We start from the raw sequence: 18,170 nt of genomic DNA on the forward strand, positions 1-18,170 counted from the left end.
ATATCCTGTTAATATACTGTGGCTTTGGAGGCACAGTGTCTTAGTGGTTCGCATGTTTCCTGGGGATGGGGGCCTGTAGTGTGGGAATGGGTATGTGAATGTGTGCATGATTTTGTCATGCAATGGGCAAAAAGAGCACACACTGCAGATATCTACACAAAAACCATATAACTCTGAATATGAGGTGTATGTCACAAGCTCTCTTTAATTCTGAAAGACCCCAATTATAGAGGGAGCAAATTATCTTTTAGAGAAATATCAAAAATATACATTGTTATTTTTTACAGCTTTATTACCCTACATGTGGTTAAATATTTAGAACTGTACTTTACAGTTTAGATATGCAGTTTATTCCTTTTAATTGTTTTTCTTTAATCAGAAGGGAAGGTAGATGCTTGTGTGTGTTTAACATAACTGCCAGCATTTTAACCACAGACAAGATAAGATAGATAAGAGAGAAGATATCTTTTACCACACTGAGCAAATTCACTTGCATGTAAAACCTGGTATAAACTGAAACCCTGCCTGTAAAATCTCTTTCATATACATTCACTAACTTACATTTCTGCGAGTGTAGTTTATTTTGAATTAATCTTATTTTGTATATTATTTAATGTAATCTAAGGTATTTACTGAATTAAATGGTTGATGAATTTGTTGGTTTGTGTTCCAACTAAAACACTAACATTAATCTACCTTTTGCAATGGTTAACTTAAATGATAATAATGTTTAAAATGTTGTTATTATGCACCCAGAATAAAGTAATAATAAAAATATGAAAAGAATAGTAATGCAATGAGAATTACATTTTTTTTTTTATTATTAGTGTTATTAGTATTGTTGTCATTATTATTATTATTATTATTATTATTATTATTATTATTATTAATAATAATAATAATAATAATAATAATAATAATAATAATAATAATTAATCTTCAGTAGCTTCTTTATTGCAATTGATCCAAAGCCTATTGAATCTTTATTTCTGAGCTACCAATGCAGTCCCATGGGACAAACCTGTGAAACATTTTTGTTCAAGATCTAATGATTATATATTTAGTAAGTCGATTCTTGTATTGTGTCCAAAACAAATAATAATTTCAACAAATCATTAAAATAATGTAAGGTTACTCAAACTCCAACACCATTTTTACAGAGCAAAAAATTTTATTGATTGTTTATTCTTCATAACAGCAGCAGTTCACATAGTGCATACAATGCATGAATAATCATGTTCTATTCCTTTTCTGAATTTACTTTTTATGTGACATCTATCAACATTTATCCCCCAGAAGCCATTAGCTCTAAATATAATATATATATATATATATATATATATATATATATATATATATATATATATATATATATATATATATATATAACAACAGATAAAGAAAAAAAAAATTTTTTTTTAAACAGCAACAGAAGTGATATTTGATATAGGGAAATATTATTTACTATAATATTATTTATTAATTATTTATTATTATATTGTTGTCTTGTATTTTATTACATGAACAATAAATTAAGAAGGTAACATTTAATTTGTACCAGCAATAAAATTATATATTTTGATTATTCATTTAGTATATATAGTAACCAGTATAGAAAACTTTATATATGGTTTATATATATTTATATATGGTTGTTGAATAATAATATAATATTATAGTAAATAATATTAATGTGCATTAAATATCACTTCTGTTATATATATATATATATATATATATATATATATATATATATATATATATATATATATATATATATATATATATATATATATATATATATATATATATATACTTTGCTATTGTGCTGCAGAAAAATTGTTTGCTTTTCAATTTAGTTTCGATTTTCCCTGCAGATGAAAATACACAGGAGGGGCTCTGAAATCAGTCTCATACTTACTAGACAGCCCATCATAAAAGGTGTTCTTAAAAAATAATCCAAGAAAAATGGCACATATAAAATGATCAGAGTAAACATGGCAACACTTAGCACTAACCCCCCTGGTTTCCTGGCTGTGGCTTGGGTGGTGTCAAGAGGGGCTTTAAATGTTACTATACATGCTGCACATGTAGTTACAGGTAACACTAATAAACACAAACTTATTGCATAAATAATGTCGTTTTGGATGAACTGGCACCCAATTGCTAGCAGCCACACAAAGATGCAGAAGGTAATAGAACAGGAATTGGAGAAAATAACAGCAACTGATGGATATTTTACAGTAACAATGCTTTCTAATGCCACCACCTGGTGAAGCACATGCCCACAGAGCCTAGCTGCAACTAACAGGGTGATAACAGTGTGTATCCAATCTGCATTTCCATTGAAAATGTATGTTACAAGGACTGGACTCAGAATCAGCTCCAGCAGGTCACTGAGTAGAAGGAAGATGGCGATGAATGAGATTCGACCTCTGCTCTTATGATGGTGGTACAGAACACTGAGGGCCCAAAGCAGAGCTATAAAACCCGTACAAAAACCAGTAGTGAGGAAGATGATCAGACGGTTTTGTAAGGTGCTTTTATACCCCGATGATAGAAAGTCAAAATGCTCGAGAAAGTATATGCACATGGCTTGTTCTCTCTTCTGCTTCTTTATGTCCTGTAATAAATTATGGTATGTGTAAGGAATAAAACATTTTGGAATATGCTACTATAGATTAATCAAATCATGCTGTTATAAATAATCAATACTGAGGTGGTGAAGCGGACCAACATGAAGTTGATCACTTTCCATAACAACATGTACAATTTTAAATTAGCTAAAAATGGCATGTCTTCTTTTTAGCTGTTCATATTTCCATTTAATGTTGTGGAAAGTCCACAACACTACATCCTTTTATCATTTGTGTTATAGCAGATAAATACAAACATTCTTTCAGCAGCCTCTCTTTTCTCTCTGTTTTTAGTCCTCAATCAAGTCAACCTTTATTTATAGAGCACATTTAAAACAACAGAAGTTGTCCCAAAGTGCTTTACAAATCAATCAATCAAATAAGCAGTCACAGATATGTTTAAAATTATAGTGATGATAATAAATAAATAAATAAATAAATAAATAAATAAATAATAACTTTAAATATAGCATCAAGTATTTATATATTTCAACCTATTAAAAAATATATTCAAAATCTACTGAATAACAATATGTTTTCAGTGAAGATTTTTGCTTTTGAAGAAGCTGACCTCACCTGGAAAGGGAGACTGTTCCAGAGTTTAGGACCTACGAGAATAACAAAAGAAGGTGATCAGACAACCTGAGTGCTCTTGTGGGGAAGTACGGATGAATGTGCCATGAAATAACTCACAGTTTTGTGCAGAACGTTGGTACCCTGTACTGGATTTAAATGAATTCTCAATAGAACATGATATGTACTCCAACAGTTTTATCTGCGAGTGAAAGCCTGTAGAAGATTGAAGAGAACACTGAAAGAGGAAAAGAGAAGAGGGTATCATGTGTCATTTATACCACAGCGGTGCTGAATTCTCAAATCTGATTGGTCAGAAGGTGCTACATGCAATAGTAATGCGCTTATGTGAACAAATTTCACATGGAATTGTATGGTGGACATTTCACATAAGTTAAGTTTAAACAAATGTGTTGTTATGTGTATATGTACAGTGTCGTGTTTTAGGGACATTGTACTCTGATACTGTACACAGGTGTATAAAGATCCATCACATTTAAGGCAACTACTTTAATTTTTACAATAAAATTTCACATTAAGGTCCTGCATTAAAAATGTGCAATAAATCACTGTAATATTGAAATACATTCTAGGACATTTTAGTCATTTTCAGCCTTTTTTTGAAGAAATGTGTGGTTGATTTTCAACTGATTCTCACCATTGTTTTCAACCATGTAATGGTATGAATTATTATGAGACTTTTCTTGAGCTGTAAAATAACATGTTGTACTAGGTCATTTTATAATTGCAGCCTGTAATCATTACAGTAGTTTACTGGCAACTTAATTGTGTCAAATCTACAGGAATTTCTGTTTACTCTGAAGAAAGCTATTATTTTTAGGCTAATTTGAGAAAAATGTATTTTGTACGTACATTGCTTTCATTTCTGAACCCGTACATTCAACAATAATAATAATAATTTAAAAAATCTCAAAAGCAGAGCTTGATTCCAATAAGCGTCTTTTTATATCAATACTGCAAGATTCGAAAAATCGCCTTGAGAGCTAAACACCACATGATTAATGCAGAAAAAGTGTGTATGCGTGCATGTGTGTGTGTGTGTGTGTGTAAGATAAGATATAGGTATGGGAAAAGATGCAGATGAAACATTTTTACCACACGGAGCAAATTCACATGCATACAGACAAAATAAAACAGATAAGAGAGAAGATACATGTAAGATCTTTTACCACATGGAACAAAATCCCATGTAAGCAAACCCACATACAAACTGAAACCCTGCATGTTAATTCTTTCATACACATTCATTAATCTTTTTTGCAAACCATATTTCTTATTTTAACGTCCTATTATGTCATAGGTCAATTTAAGCCATTTCCACATTTGAGATGTCTGAACTACTGGTTAATCTTCCTTTTACTCTTTGAAATTTTTTGATTTTCCTTATTCAGGGAATTATATGCAAAAATTTCTTCTTATGGCTTGTCTTGGATTAGTCATAATAAAGGTTTCCTGTTTTAAGCTGTTCTTTGCTGTTTTTGTTTGTATTTAAACTGTGGAGGTCATTTTGACACATAACATAATAGATGCAACTTTTTTCCAACATAATAGTTAATTGATTAATCATTCATCTTTGGTAGTGAATTACTCTGTGTGTGTGTGTGTGTGTGTGTGTGTGTGTGTGTGTGTGTGTGTGTGTGTGTGTGTGTGTGTGTGTGTGTGTGTGTGTGTGTGTTATGTTCATTTTCTGAAATTCTTGCACTCTTGCAAAATGATTGTGTGGAAGGCTGCTGTTATAATTTAAACCAAATGAGGGGCAATTAATAAATTAATTGCTATCTGGTGTTAGGGTTTAAGAAGAAGAAAGCCTTTATTGTTACATATGCAGGTTCAATACAGCAAAACTCTTTTTTTCACATATACCATATCGCTTGTTATTTGAGTTCAGAGCACAGGGTCTGCCATGATACAGAATCCCTGAAGCAGAGAAGGTTAACGGGGCATCCCACCAAGCTGCCACTGCTGGGCCCTTGAGCAAGGTTCTTAACCCCTCAGCTGATCAGTAGCTTCCTGTCTCAGTTGTAAGTCACTTTGCATAAAAGCATCAGCCAAATGAGATAAAGGTAAACATGAAGTCATGACTTTCTGATCAGTAATCCAGAGCCTTAACCACCAACTGCTCCCAAACAAATGGCAGAAGTGGGGCTTGACTCAGCACCTTCAGAAGAGACTATGACCTGAACACATCATCTTAGACCACAGATTATGCATGCAAACATGATAACCACTATATACAGCTTGGAAGTACCAGGATTTGAACCAACAACCTTCTGACATGTAACTCAATAAATTAATTTAATGATTAATTTTGCAGAGAGTCTTGCAGGGATATGCAGCTCCATGCACAGGGCAACCTGCCTTAACGCTTAATAGTGTTGCCAGGTTCTGTATAATGTCAGCATTTTGCTGCATTTTGTCCAGTGGATCATTAAAGCTGGCAAGCTTTTTAAAAAAAATAATAATAATACTTAATCAGTTTTTTGTTTATGTATTCATATTTTTAGCCCACATTCTGTTCAATCCAAAAAAAATATTCATATGTGGTTACACCCATAGTATTAGCATTGTTGCCTCACAACTCCAGGATCCCTGGATCAGGTTTCACATACAGTTGGGGAAATATGTATTGAACGCATCAACATTTTTTTCAGTAGATATATTTCCAATGAGGTTATTCACATGAAATTTTCACCAGACATAAATATTAACTCAAGAAATCTGGAAATATAAATAATTCACAACATTAAAGTCCATAAAAAAAAGTTATGTGTAATAAAGTGGAATGACAAATGCAAAAATTTTTGAACACACTAAGAAAAAGCAGTTCTCCAAGGCAAGGTAAGGCAAGGAACCAGCTGAAATCCGTAAGTAATTATACCCCCTATCTGTGCAAATTAATATCAGCTGGGTTAGTAAATTGATGGTCTATAAAAAGGTTTTTCGTTACCAAGGTGTCACACAAGAAACATTTCATGATGGGTAAAAGCAAAGAGCTTTCCCAAGACCTTTGCAACCTTATTGCTGCAAAACATATTGATTGAATTGGATACAGATGTATTTCAAAACTTCTGAATCTTCCAGTAAACACCATTGGGGCCATTATCTGCAAGTGGAAGCAACATCACTCCATCAGTAATCGGCTACGCCCAGAAGCTCCTCGCAAGATTTCTGACCAGGGAGACAGAAGAATAGTCAGAAGAGTAGCCCAAGAGCCAAGGACCACTTGGAAAGAGCTCCAGAAACACTTGGGGGCAGCAGGTGCCATTGTCACAGAGAAAACAATAGACAATGCACTCCACTGCTCGCCCTCACCCTGCAAGACTCCATTACTAAAGAAAAAGCATGTCAAAGCTCGTTTAAAGTTTGCAACAACTGATTTGGACAAGCTTGTGAAATCGATCCAGAACATGCAGCAAAGGAAACTTTCAATAGGTTTCAGAGAAAAAAAAGTCAAGGTGTTAGAATGGTCCAGTCAATCACCTGACTTGAATCCAATTGAACAAGATTTAAAGACAATATGTTTAGAACAATGGGCCAAAATCACACCTGAATTCTGCGGCCCATTAATTTCTTCATACAGGAAACGTCTTGAAGCTGTCATTACAAACAAAGGATTCTCCACTAAGTATTAAATAAATTTCAGTTATCGTGTTCAATACTTTTTTCCTGTGTCATTCTACTTAACTTCATTCATGGACTTTCATGTTTAGATTTCTTTATATGTCTGGATTTCTTGAGTTTATACCAAAGTCTGGTGAAAATTTCATGTGAGTAGACTCACTGGAAATATATTTACTGAAAAAAATGTTGACACAAATAATGTTGACTTAAATAATGTTGACACAAATAATGGTGACTTAAATACCTTTTTTTCTCCCACTGTATCTGAATTAATATATATAATAATATAGAGCGCAGTGTAAAGGGCTTTGGAACCGCTAAGGTAAAAAAGCACTATATAAGTGTAGACCATTTACCATAATAATAATAATAATATATATATATATATATATATATATATATATATATATATATATATATATATATATATATATATATATATATATAGACCATTACAGTTACAGTGACAAAAGAATTTCCTGACCTTGCTGTTGCTTGAAATGTAGTAAATTTTTAGCTCATGTTTTCATTTACAGACTGCCATTTTATCCACATTTCTCAAACCAGTAGCTGCCAGACGATGACCACCATAAGGACTTTTTTGGTATCTTCTGATATCTTCAGGTAGCACTCAGGTCTTCAACTGAAACTGATCTCTGGTCAGTGTTCATCTCTGTGTGTGTGTTTGTTGTTTATGAACCATGAGCTGCTCCTTATAAACAAGCAGACACAACAGGGGGTCTGAAGTCACTCTCAAACTTATCAAAAAGGTTGAGAATTGGGAACCATAAATGTAAAATTCACCACTGGCAAACACAAGGCCATTCATAGTCTACAATTGTACAATTGTTTTCTATGTTCTATTGTGAATAACATATGGGTTTAGGAGGTTTTCAAATCACGGGATTCTGTTTTTATTTACATTTTAAACAGTGTCCCAAATTTTTTGGAATTGGGGTTGTATTATTATTATTATTATTATTATTATTATTATTATTATTATTATTAAATTGTTTTTTTTTTTCTTTTTATTGCTCTTTCTTTTTTATTGTCATAAAAATTCACCCAGAAGAAAATGGCAAAACTTAAAACAGAACAGAAATTTTAAATATAAATGTATTCATAGGTGAATATTTATACACTGAAACATGCAATATGTTATTTAAAAACACAAATAGTCTGAAGTTGTCTCTTACCTGAATAAGTGAACAGAGGTAGAAATTAACAAATTTTCTTTCTTGGATGGTGAGTTTCTTTCTTTTCTGTCTGTCAGCTTAGTATGTTGTGTAAGTACATAAATACCACTATTACTGTTAATAAAATCAGTTTTAATAGTTTTAATATAAATTAAAACCTTTTGAAAGAATGACTATGTGCACTCTAAGACACTCGTGTATATGTGTATCTGTGTATGTAATTTTGCAAAACCTGTGTCTTGTAAGCAGCTGAAATGCTGCCACACCTCCCTTCCAGATGCTCACACCTTATAATCTGCAGTTATACAGGAACAATCTGCTCTCATATAATCACCAAACAAAGTGGCTTAAACCTTAAAACAAAATCATACTTGCACTCAGTGGCCAGTTTATTAGGTACCACAACCCTGTACCTACATTCACTGGGCATTTTACCAGGTAAAGCTACCTGGATATTTTTGTTTAAGGACTGATTCTCAGCTCAGCCATAACGCTGAGATGTTTAACGATCTTAAATTCACTTGTACCAGTGCCACACACACTGACATTCCACTACCATGTTAGTGTCACTGCTATGTGAAGGATTGTCCATCTAAATAATATTGTCTTGTGGTGGTCATGTTCAACTGTTGGACAGGTAGAAGGTGGGTGACAAATATTACAGAGCAACAGATACGTTACATTCATTGATTGCACACTTACAAAGAACAGCAGGTATATCTGGTAAAATGGCTAATGAGTATAAATACAAATTAAGTGATAAATTAAGATGAGACAGAGATAGCAGTAAAATCGTATGTATATATATATATATATATATATATATATATATATATATATATATATATATATATATATACACACACACACACACACATTAGTGCATTTAATGTGTAGTAGCCCTTTAATCTAGACTCTCTACGCTCTCAATACAATTTGTAGCTGGAAGCTTTTACTCTCATCTGCCTGCAGTACACATTTTAAACCCTTGTAGGTGTGGAAGACTTTACTCTGCCCTAGAGTATAGAGAAAATAGACCACCTCAAAAAATTATATTGATTGAGTTACTGAATCTTGTTTGAAAATTACCATGATATGAAATGTATTACTATCACAGTTCACTGTAAGCTTTAAGGAGCTTGTTTCACAGTGTTTCAATCTTTAATCCTTAATATCATGTGAAGGTGTTCTTTAATGTCTGAAATGAATAGAGGATGTTAGTTGGGCATTCATAATTATTATAATATTAATTATCATATTAATAACCTGTAACTATTTTGAGCACTTGTTGTTGTTTTTTGTATTGATATTTGTGGCTTTGTATTTATCCAGTGTAACACATGAAATATATTTTCTTACTCTGAGAATAAGAAGATCACAGAATCTTCGTATAGGTTCTAGAATCAGGATATTCTTCTCAACTTCTGGACATTCATTTTAGAAGTGCAACAAATTAAAGAGAGACCTATACCATGCCCATAAAAGTTCTGTGATGTCAACTCACTACATTCCTAGATATGCTTTGCTATTTCTTCATGCAAGAAGTTTTCATCCACACCAGTGTTGATCAGGGCTGGAAATTATTCAATCTGTGAGTACTAGAATATTGTTATGACCAGTGTGATTTTCTCAAAATCTCAACAACAACAAAAAGAGCATGTTTGTGATTCGGTTAGCTGACAAGTACTGTAAGGCTTGGAGTAAAACATATACTCTTCTCTGTGTACTTTTGCTCTTTTGTGTTGATGTGTTGAGCCTACAACATTGTGTCCTTCATTGCTGCTAGAAAATTGCAGTGCAAGCTCCACCACTACCGTATCTTGAACTTACAATCACAGGTACAACTGGAGTCTCAGATACATCCACAGCTACAAGCAAAGATTAACTTCAATGACAAATCACCAGAATATTCGAAAAAGTAGTGCTAAAAGAACTCAAATCACTGAAGTTACAGTATCTTTATGAACATTTTGGACAGTCTTTGTAGAACGTGGTTATGACTAGATCATGAACAGCAAACAGAAAGGTGGATGAATCAGAGCCTTTGCTGATGCCCATGGTGGCTTTGCTGGCCTGAATAGAAATATTAATGTTTATCTCTCATAAGGAGAGTTCATGGAGACGGATGCAAATGCAAAACCTCTTTAATCGTCAACAAAATGACAGAGAAGTTAACAAAACAGGGGAAAAGATTCAAAAGTGGGAACAACAAAGGGATAGGCTGATGCTAGGCTAGAGAAGGCAAGGCAAAGGAAAAACTCAAACTAGAAAATAAACACTATAAACAGTGCAAACAGTAACTGTAATTCCAGCACACATGCATAAACACAAGCACAACATTACTGTTGATCAAGTTCAATACTCCAACAAAAAAAAGGAGGGAAAAACATGGAACTCAATTAGGGAGCCTGATTGGGAAACACAAAACATGTGCATAATCAAGGTAGGAATTCGGGAAGACAACCAAAGAAATTCAACAGGTGAGCAAGGATGCCCTCTAGTGGTCTGGGGAGGAATTGTCCTTGGATGCTGTGACATTATCATCCTTTTGAAATGGAGATCACAAACCCATGGATCACCATCACACAATGCATACAATATATTATACAGCTGGACAATATGCATCAACAAACCGGTCCAGAGTGGAATACCATCTTATGCAAACTGTGCAAGTTCAACTGGATGGACAACTGGAATCAAAATCTGGATAGAGCAGATCAGCAATGGAATAGATTGTGGAATTTGCTCATGGATCATTTTAGAGCTGCATTTCTAGCTCACTGTGACTCGACTAAAGTGAATAACATCACACAGGAAAAAGAGGAAATAGTTTAGAACTTTGTTGAACAACTTCACAATGCGATGTACAGTCACAGTGGTATGAAACCTGGCAGAGACTGGGATAATATGTTCAGACGATATATTGCTATGGGACTTGATAAAGAGATCACTCAAATGGCAATTTAGGATACAGCGCTTCAGTATGCTCAGCACACACAGGTGAGAGGATGCTGCAGAGGAGGAAGAGGACACAGCTTCAGAGGCAGTATGAATTCAGGCTGGAGAAAGTCGGACCTTGTTGCAAGACAATGCCCACAGATGGAAATGGAGGAGGCAGAATTCCAGCAGCCCAGGTCCACACAGCAACAGCAGTACACAGTGGCAAATCCTAGAGGACGCGGTCAGCCAACAGGGTAGGATGAGGCATCTAGTAATTTTCTTGTACTTTAGATCAGAATTCAATGCTTTCTGTGCATGTATGTAGACAGAAACTTAGTTGACATGTGTGGAACACAGTCATTAATTAATATCCACTCTGATTTGAGATTGACACCAACTTCAGATTTGGTTATTAGCTGGGGCATCCTGCCTTCCACTTACTGAATTGTTTCCTCACTAGTACCAGTTAAATTGGGCACTAAAACTATTTTGCATCATTTATTAATTTCTCATGCATGTTCAGCAAACCTACTGGGTAGAGATTTGTTTGGAATATATCAGTTGAATCCTCCAATACTGAGCTAAATCTAGTTTCACCAGATATCTGCTTTTAACAGCAAGTGGTTGTTTTTATCCTTGGGAAGTGACCACTGATAAATTGTACAGTGAAATCTATTCTGATGATAAATTTGCTGATTGGAAAAACCTGAAGAGTTGCATTGCACTTCTTACTTCTCCTCAGGGCATGTAGACTGAACTTTTGAGACAAAATGATTCTCTGGACCTGTGGAACTGATACAGAAACGATTTCTCTTTCTAATATTTACTATGAGAATTATTCTGTGCTGTTTCTGTTTCTTTGACTACAGAGCAGAAATCTCTCTTTTTAATGAAAGATTCAGTACCTCATCTCTCTGTGGGAAAACATTCAGGGCAGTGGCAAGAGCTAGGCCCAGGGTTGAATTCAGTTTTAGCAGCAGATGACTGGGGGGGATGGATCAAAGTGGAACTCTTTTTTCTGTCTTAAAGCAAGCCCATTGCATTCATTTGTTTCATCTTTCCTCTGTTGTAAGAACAAGGCATCCAACTAGATTTAATGAAGAAAATGATATGAGTTCAGAACAGATAGCAGAGGAGCACTTTTACTTAAGGACATTATGGTCTTTATGGTCTAAATCACCATATGACTTTGGCTGTATGAAGAATGCAAAAACCAGTAGAAGTACATCCAAAGTCATCCCTTTGACCCTTCAGAGCCCAATATCCTCTTTCTCAGGAATTGGATAATGTTGTCACTTAACAGAGGTGTAGTTGTCCCCTGCAAAGCTAGCGTAGTGAACAGCCCACTTCTTGCAATCAGAAAGTCTAACTCTTGCCGGCATCTCTTGCAAAACTTCTGCTGTAAAATATGCTGTACATCCATCAGCTCCAATTGTTCCAAGTCCCTCTAATATTTTAAACAGTATGTCTCCAAATTCCAATTTTTTCTCTGTTACTGATTTGGCAAATGCATTTTTTCTGTATCCCAGTGCACAAGGACAGACAGTACTGGTTTGCTTTTACATGTCACGATTTCCTCTCGCACTGAGTGCCAAAGCATTTAGCAAGTACAATGAGGGAAAAAAGTATTTGATCCCCTGCTGATTTTGTACGTTTGTGCACTGACAAAGAAATGATCAATCTATCATTTTAATGGTAAGTTTATTTGAACAGTGAGAGACAGAATAACAACAAAAAATCCAGAAAAACGCATGTCAAAAATGTTATAAATTGATTTGCACTTTAATGAGGGAAATATGTATTTGACCCCCTGTCAATCAGAAAGATTTCTGGCTCCCAGGTGTCTTTTATACAGGTAACGAGCTGAGATTAGGAGCACACTCTTAAAGGGAGTGCTCCTAATCTCAGCTTGTTACCTGTATAAAAGACACCTGTCCACATAAGCAATCAATAAATCAGATTCCAAACTCTCCACCATGGCCAAGACCAAAGAGCTCTCCACGGATGATGGGGACAAGATTGTAGACCTACACAAGTCTGGAATGGGCTACAAGACCATTGCCAAGCTGCTTGGTGAGAAGGTGACAACAGTTGGTGCGATTATTCGCAAATGGAAGAAACACAAAAGAACTGTCAATCTCCCTCGGCCTGGGGCTCCATGCAAGATCTCACCTCGTGAAGTTGCAATGCTCGTGAGAACAGTGAGGAATCAGCCCAGAACTACACGGGAGGATCTTGTCAATGATCTCAAGGCAGCTGGGACCATAGTCACCAATTAAACAATTGGTAACACATTACGCCGTGAAGGACTGAAATCCTGCAGCGCCCGCAGGGTCCGCTGCTCAAGAAAGCACATATACATGCCCGTCTGAAGTTTGCCAATGAACATCTGAATGATTCAGAGGACAACTGGGTGAAAGTGTTGTGGTCAGATGAGACCAAAATGAAGCTCTTTGACATCAACTCAACTCGCCGTGTTTGGAGGAGGAGGAATGCTGCCTATGACCCCAAGAACACCATTCCCACCGTCAAACATGGAGGTGGAAACACTATGCTTTGGGGGTGTTTTTCTGCTAAGGGGACAGGAAAACTTCACCGCATCAAAGAGACGATGGACGGGGACATGTACCGTCAAATCTTGGGTGAGACCCTCCTTCCCTCAGCCAGGGCATTGAAAATGGGTCGTGGATGGGTATTCCAGCATGACAATGACCCAAAACACACGGCCAAGGCAGCAAAGGAGTGGCTCAAGAAGAACCACATTAAGGTCCTGGAGTGGCCTAGCCAGTCTCCAGACCTTAATCCCATAGAAAATCTGTGGAGGGAGCTGAAGGTTCAAGTTGCCAAACGTCAGCCTCGAAACCTTAATGACTTGGAGAAGATCTGCAAAGAGGAGTGGGACAAAATCCCTCCTGAGATGTGTGCAAACCTGGTGGCCAACTACAAGAAACATCTGACCTCTGTGATTGCCAACAAGGGTTTTGCCACCAAGTACTAAGTCATGTTTTGCAGAGGGGTGAAATACTTATTTCCCTCATTCAAATGCAAATCGATTTATAAAATTTTTTACATGCGTTTTTCTGGATTTTCTTGTTGTTATTCTGTCTCTCACTGTTCAAATAAATCTACCATTAAAAATATAGAATGATCATTTCCTTGTCAGTGGGCAAACATACAAAATCAGCAGGGGATCAAATACTTTTTTCCCTCACTGTATGAACTGCCCGAAGTGTGACAGCACGCACTTCTGGGTTGACATGGACTTTGTTTACTGTGACGTGTGTTTTGTTTTGGTTTCTGTCCTGTCTCTGCCCTTGTTACGTAATTGGTTCCTTCCTAATGTCTCAGCTGGTCTCGTTTCCATCTTTCATTATGTTTAGCATATATACCCCTCATGTGTCTTTGTTCAGTGTGAAGTACTGTGTGCTTCTGTGTGTTTATCACCAGATGCATACTGAGCCTTTGATCCTTGTTCATCGTTCCATAGTTTTGATCCTGTTCTGTCCTCCTGTTTATTGATTCTTATTTTGCCTCGTTTATCCTGTTTGCTGTTCACCTGACTTTCTGCCTGTCTTTTTGACCACGTTTGTGCGTTGCGCTTTTAGGATTTGTCTGCCTCTCTGCACAAACATGGTCCAAAAAACAGGATCAAAACCATGGAATGAGGAACAAGGGTCACAAATATGGTTTATTTGTGAAAATGGAATTTTGACTTAAACTCGCACCAGTTACTACTAAATAATGTCCACGACCCACATGTTTGCATCAAGAATATTAGTGAACTCGTCAGCCAACTCTGGGTATGACACCTAGTTGTTTGGGACTTCCAACACACAGCCACATGTGTGGGCCAGGGGTGTTCTAGTAAACATCCTCTCCGGCTACATGAATCAGACCTGGATATTCTGGGCAACTAGGAGGTCTGCGCTTGTTGAAGACATGATAAAAATAATATGGTTATTTAAATGGTGTGGATTTAGTTTTTTTTTTTTATTGAAGGTCTCAATCAGCTAAGACTTTTTAGTTTAAAGTTATTAGTCATACCAGTGCCCACCTCAGTTCACTTGGAACCCGAACAGAACTCCAACCAATGGACTTGGAAAGCAAGGTAACTCTTATGCACCAATTACATTACTGGCATTACTACAAAATCATGAACTATATTACTGGTGAGTATTTCTTACTGCTTAATGTACAAAAATCCAAACTATCCCTTCAAAAGGAAAATAATATAACAAATTTGGGTTTGTTTGATTAAATATGTCATTGATTAATCAACAAAATTCTGTATTGGTGTATTCACTTGTACTTGGAGTTCCAGTTGTGAAAGCAGTTCCACTGGGAGATCCAATTATGGAAACGGCTCCATGTGAAGCAGCAGATGCACAGCATGATTCACTTGTGAGGACTGATGCATTTTGTGATTTACCTGGTGAGGTAGCAGCATTCAGTGTTTCATCTGCTTCAATGTCTTTTTGCAAGAGAGATACAGTCTCAACAATTTAACTTTTCTCTTCTCATATTGCTGACCTAGTGTGGTCAATGGATCCAGCTCATCTTTATTAAAATCTCGCATGGTGAATTCAAATTCATTGGCATTCACTATTTTATATTTTACATTTGGAAAAAAGAGTTCTTTGCCAGTCTCCAACAGCTGCGCCATTGTAGTAGTCTTCAATGCTTTCAAATGTCTGGTCCCTCCTCTCCTTTTCATTTTTACCTGAATAGAAGATCCCCCTACTTCTTCAAACAATCCCATTTGAAAAGCACACTCCATTTTCAGAGCATTAGAGTTACCAGACAGTTTTTCGAAACAATCTTCCCCACGACTTCTCTTGGAGGCCCGTCTTTGGTTGATTTTTGCCATCAGGCTTTCTATAGCCTTAGAGATAGTTGTGGTGGTTCCTTCCAGTGCAGCCACTTCTCTTCTGCAGTACTGCCGAATAGCTCCAATTTTGGGCACGTATTTAATTAGCTGGTCATCTGTCACACCGTGGACAGCCTAGCAGTCAATCTGGGGGAAAAAAACATTGAATTATAACACATGTGAAACATCTATTCACCTCATTCACTCTGCTGTCAGACTGGTAGTAGACTACTGCACATGGTGAGTGACTTCAGTCTCTTCAGGAAGTGTTGTGTTCTGTTGTATTTACTGCTAGATGTGCAGTGTTTATAGTTTTGTATAACAGTTTCATGGAGTTGCACAGGATACTAAAGAACAATGAAACAAAACAATGGATCTGATGTCTATGTAATGGAGTATAAAGCATATTATTACTTACTGTCACAATCTCCCCTTTAGACAGTGCTGCAGCCTGCAGCAGGCTCGGAGAGCCGGATTGCATTCGTGTGCATGAGCCAGGTGCGCGAGTGCTCAGAGAGCACACGCTCTGATGACTGTCACATTGTTTACTGTGGACACGTGCATTTGTTTTTTTTCTGTTCTGTCTCTTCCCTGTTTTGTCATTGGTTGTTGTTTGAGGGTGTGTCTACATTGGTATCAGCCATCAGCACTTAACGCTGATCATGTTTGCGATATATACCCCTCCCCTCCCAGTACACGGTGCAGAGTATTATAGTGTATAGTAGTTGTGATAGAGATAGTTTAGTTGAACGTAGTTTAGTTTCCACAATACCACGTTGTTGTTTCCTGTTTCCCTGTTCAAGTTTCATGTTTCATATTTTGACCTCGATTTATAACTGACAAATATAACTGACACTATTTTAGATAAAACAATCATAACGTTGCGCTGTCGCTAAATTTGATGTTTTTTTTGTTGTTGTTGTTGTTTTTGGGGTTTTTTTACAAACATCCGCGACTAGCTTGCGACTAGCTTGTAGCCCGTAGCCCGCTAGTATCACCTACCGCTAGCCTTGTTTACATTTCACATTTCTCATTTACCGCTGTTCTGTTTAAAAAACAAATATGCCTGCTGTCTCTCCGGTTTTGAGTGCAGATGAGGACTCGCTCGAGCTTCACATGGTGCAGCTGGAACTGGAGGATGTGGAGAAGCAGATCCGCGGCCTACTCGACAAGCAGGCCCAGTTGCTGGAGCGACAAACTGCACTGGAAACATCTTGTGCCTCTGCCCACATATCCAAGGTAAGCACACAGCTTGGTATTTCCACTCCCAGCCCCTCTACGCCGTGTGTTTCTCTGTGCAGGGACCGTGCACCTAGGACTTTCCCAGCCGTGGTCTCCGTCACGCCGGCGCCAACACACCTCGGGCCTTGGGTGAACCAGCGGTGGAAGGCGCGGGCTGGACCCTCTCCACCTCCGGTGTTTGAGATTCCAACCAGGAACCGTTTCGCCCCTCTCCGTCAGACCAGACCCAACGCTGTGATCGTCGGGGACTCCATTGTGCGGAACATCTGTGTAGCCTCATCTAAAGGTAAGGTGCGCACACACTTTTTTTCTGGTGCTTGTGTCCTTGATGACGCTGCGCAGGTATCCGGGATCCTGAAGAAGGACGAGCGCATTGGAGCGGTTGTGCTGCACGCGGGGACGAACACCAGGCTGCGGCAGACGGAGGTTCTGAAGAGGGACTTCTCCAGCCTGATCGATACGGTACGAGGCAGATCACCCACTGCGAAGATCATCGTCTCTGGACCTCTTCCCACATACAGACGTGGAGCAGAAAAGTTCAGTAGACTTCTAGCATTAAATGATTGGTTAGTCTCTTGGTGTAATGAGCAGAATCTGGTGTTTGTCAATAACTGGAATCTGTTCTGGGAGCGTCCTAGGTTGTTTCGTCCTGATGGCCTGCACCCCAGCAGCCTTGGAGCGGAACTGCTGTCAGACAACATCTCCAAGGCGCTACACACCAAGTGACTGCCTACCGTAAGTACATCTTCCAATAATAACAACATTCAGTATTATCAATGTTCAATTAAAAATCTGGCACTGGTAATACATACTATAGAGACTGTGTCTGTTCCCCGAGCTATACAGATATATAGAAAATCTCGGAAAGTCTATCTTCATAACCAAATTAACATAAAATTAAATCATATTGAATGCACAGCCAGCACTTTTGATCTGAGGCTAGGACTATTAAACATTAGATCTCTTGCGTCTAAGGCACTTATTGTTAACGACATCATTACTGATCAAGAATGTAATTTAATGTGTTTAACAGAAACTTGGATTAAACCAAACGAGTACATAGCATTAAATGAA

General features: G+C 37.0%; 1 protein-coding gene across 2 annotated transcripts; it reads right to left on the reverse strand.

Annotated features, from left to right (window-relative positions):
* Positions 1-1,821: 1,821 nt before the first annotated feature.
* On the reverse strand, positions 1,822-8,239 carry LOC108261000 (uncharacterized). Of its 2 annotated transcripts, none has more exons than XR_008393785.1 (3): positions 8,048-8,239; positions 3,213-3,447; positions 1,822-2,623 (listed from the first exon to the last, which is right to left on the reverse strand). XR_008393785.1 is itself a non-coding variant. In XM_053677570.1 (3 exons), exons 1-3 carry the CDS (start codon positions 3,475-3,477, stop codon positions 1,856-1,858), a joined length of 948 nt encoding a protein of 315 aa, XP_053533545.1. In that variant the 5' UTR covers positions 3,478-4,083; the 3' UTR covers positions 1,822-1,855. The 2 variants fall into 2 exon arrangements, 1 of the variants encoding a protein (XP_053533545.1); XM_053677570.1 differs by lacking the exon at positions 8,048-8,239 and having other exon boundaries at positions 3,213-3,244; positions 3,330-4,083.
* Positions 8,240-18,170: the final 9,931 nt, after the last annotated feature.

The sequence above is a fragment of the Ictalurus punctatus genome, chromosome 29 (genome assembly GCF_001660625.3).
Source record: "Ictalurus punctatus breed USDA103 chromosome 29, Coco_2.0, whole genome shotgun sequence".
NCBI lineage: Eukaryota > Metazoa > Chordata > Actinopteri > Siluriformes > Ictaluridae > Ictalurus > Ictalurus punctatus.

Excerpts from the sequence above, each read along its gene's own strand:
- LOC108261000 (XM_053677570.1), bottom strand. The coding sequence starts at position 3,477 with ATGATACCCTCTTCTCTTTTCCTCTTTCAGTGTTCTCTTCAATCTTCT. Across the intron at positions 3,245-3,329 it reads CCAACGTTCTGCACAAAACT|GTCCTAAACTCTGGAACAGT; the intron begins GTGAGTTATTTC and ends TTATTCTCGTAG. Across the intron at positions 2,624-3,212 it reads GGAACAGTCTCCCTTTCCAG|GACATAAAGAAGCAGAAGAG; the intron begins GTGAGGTCAGCT and ends AATTTATTACAG.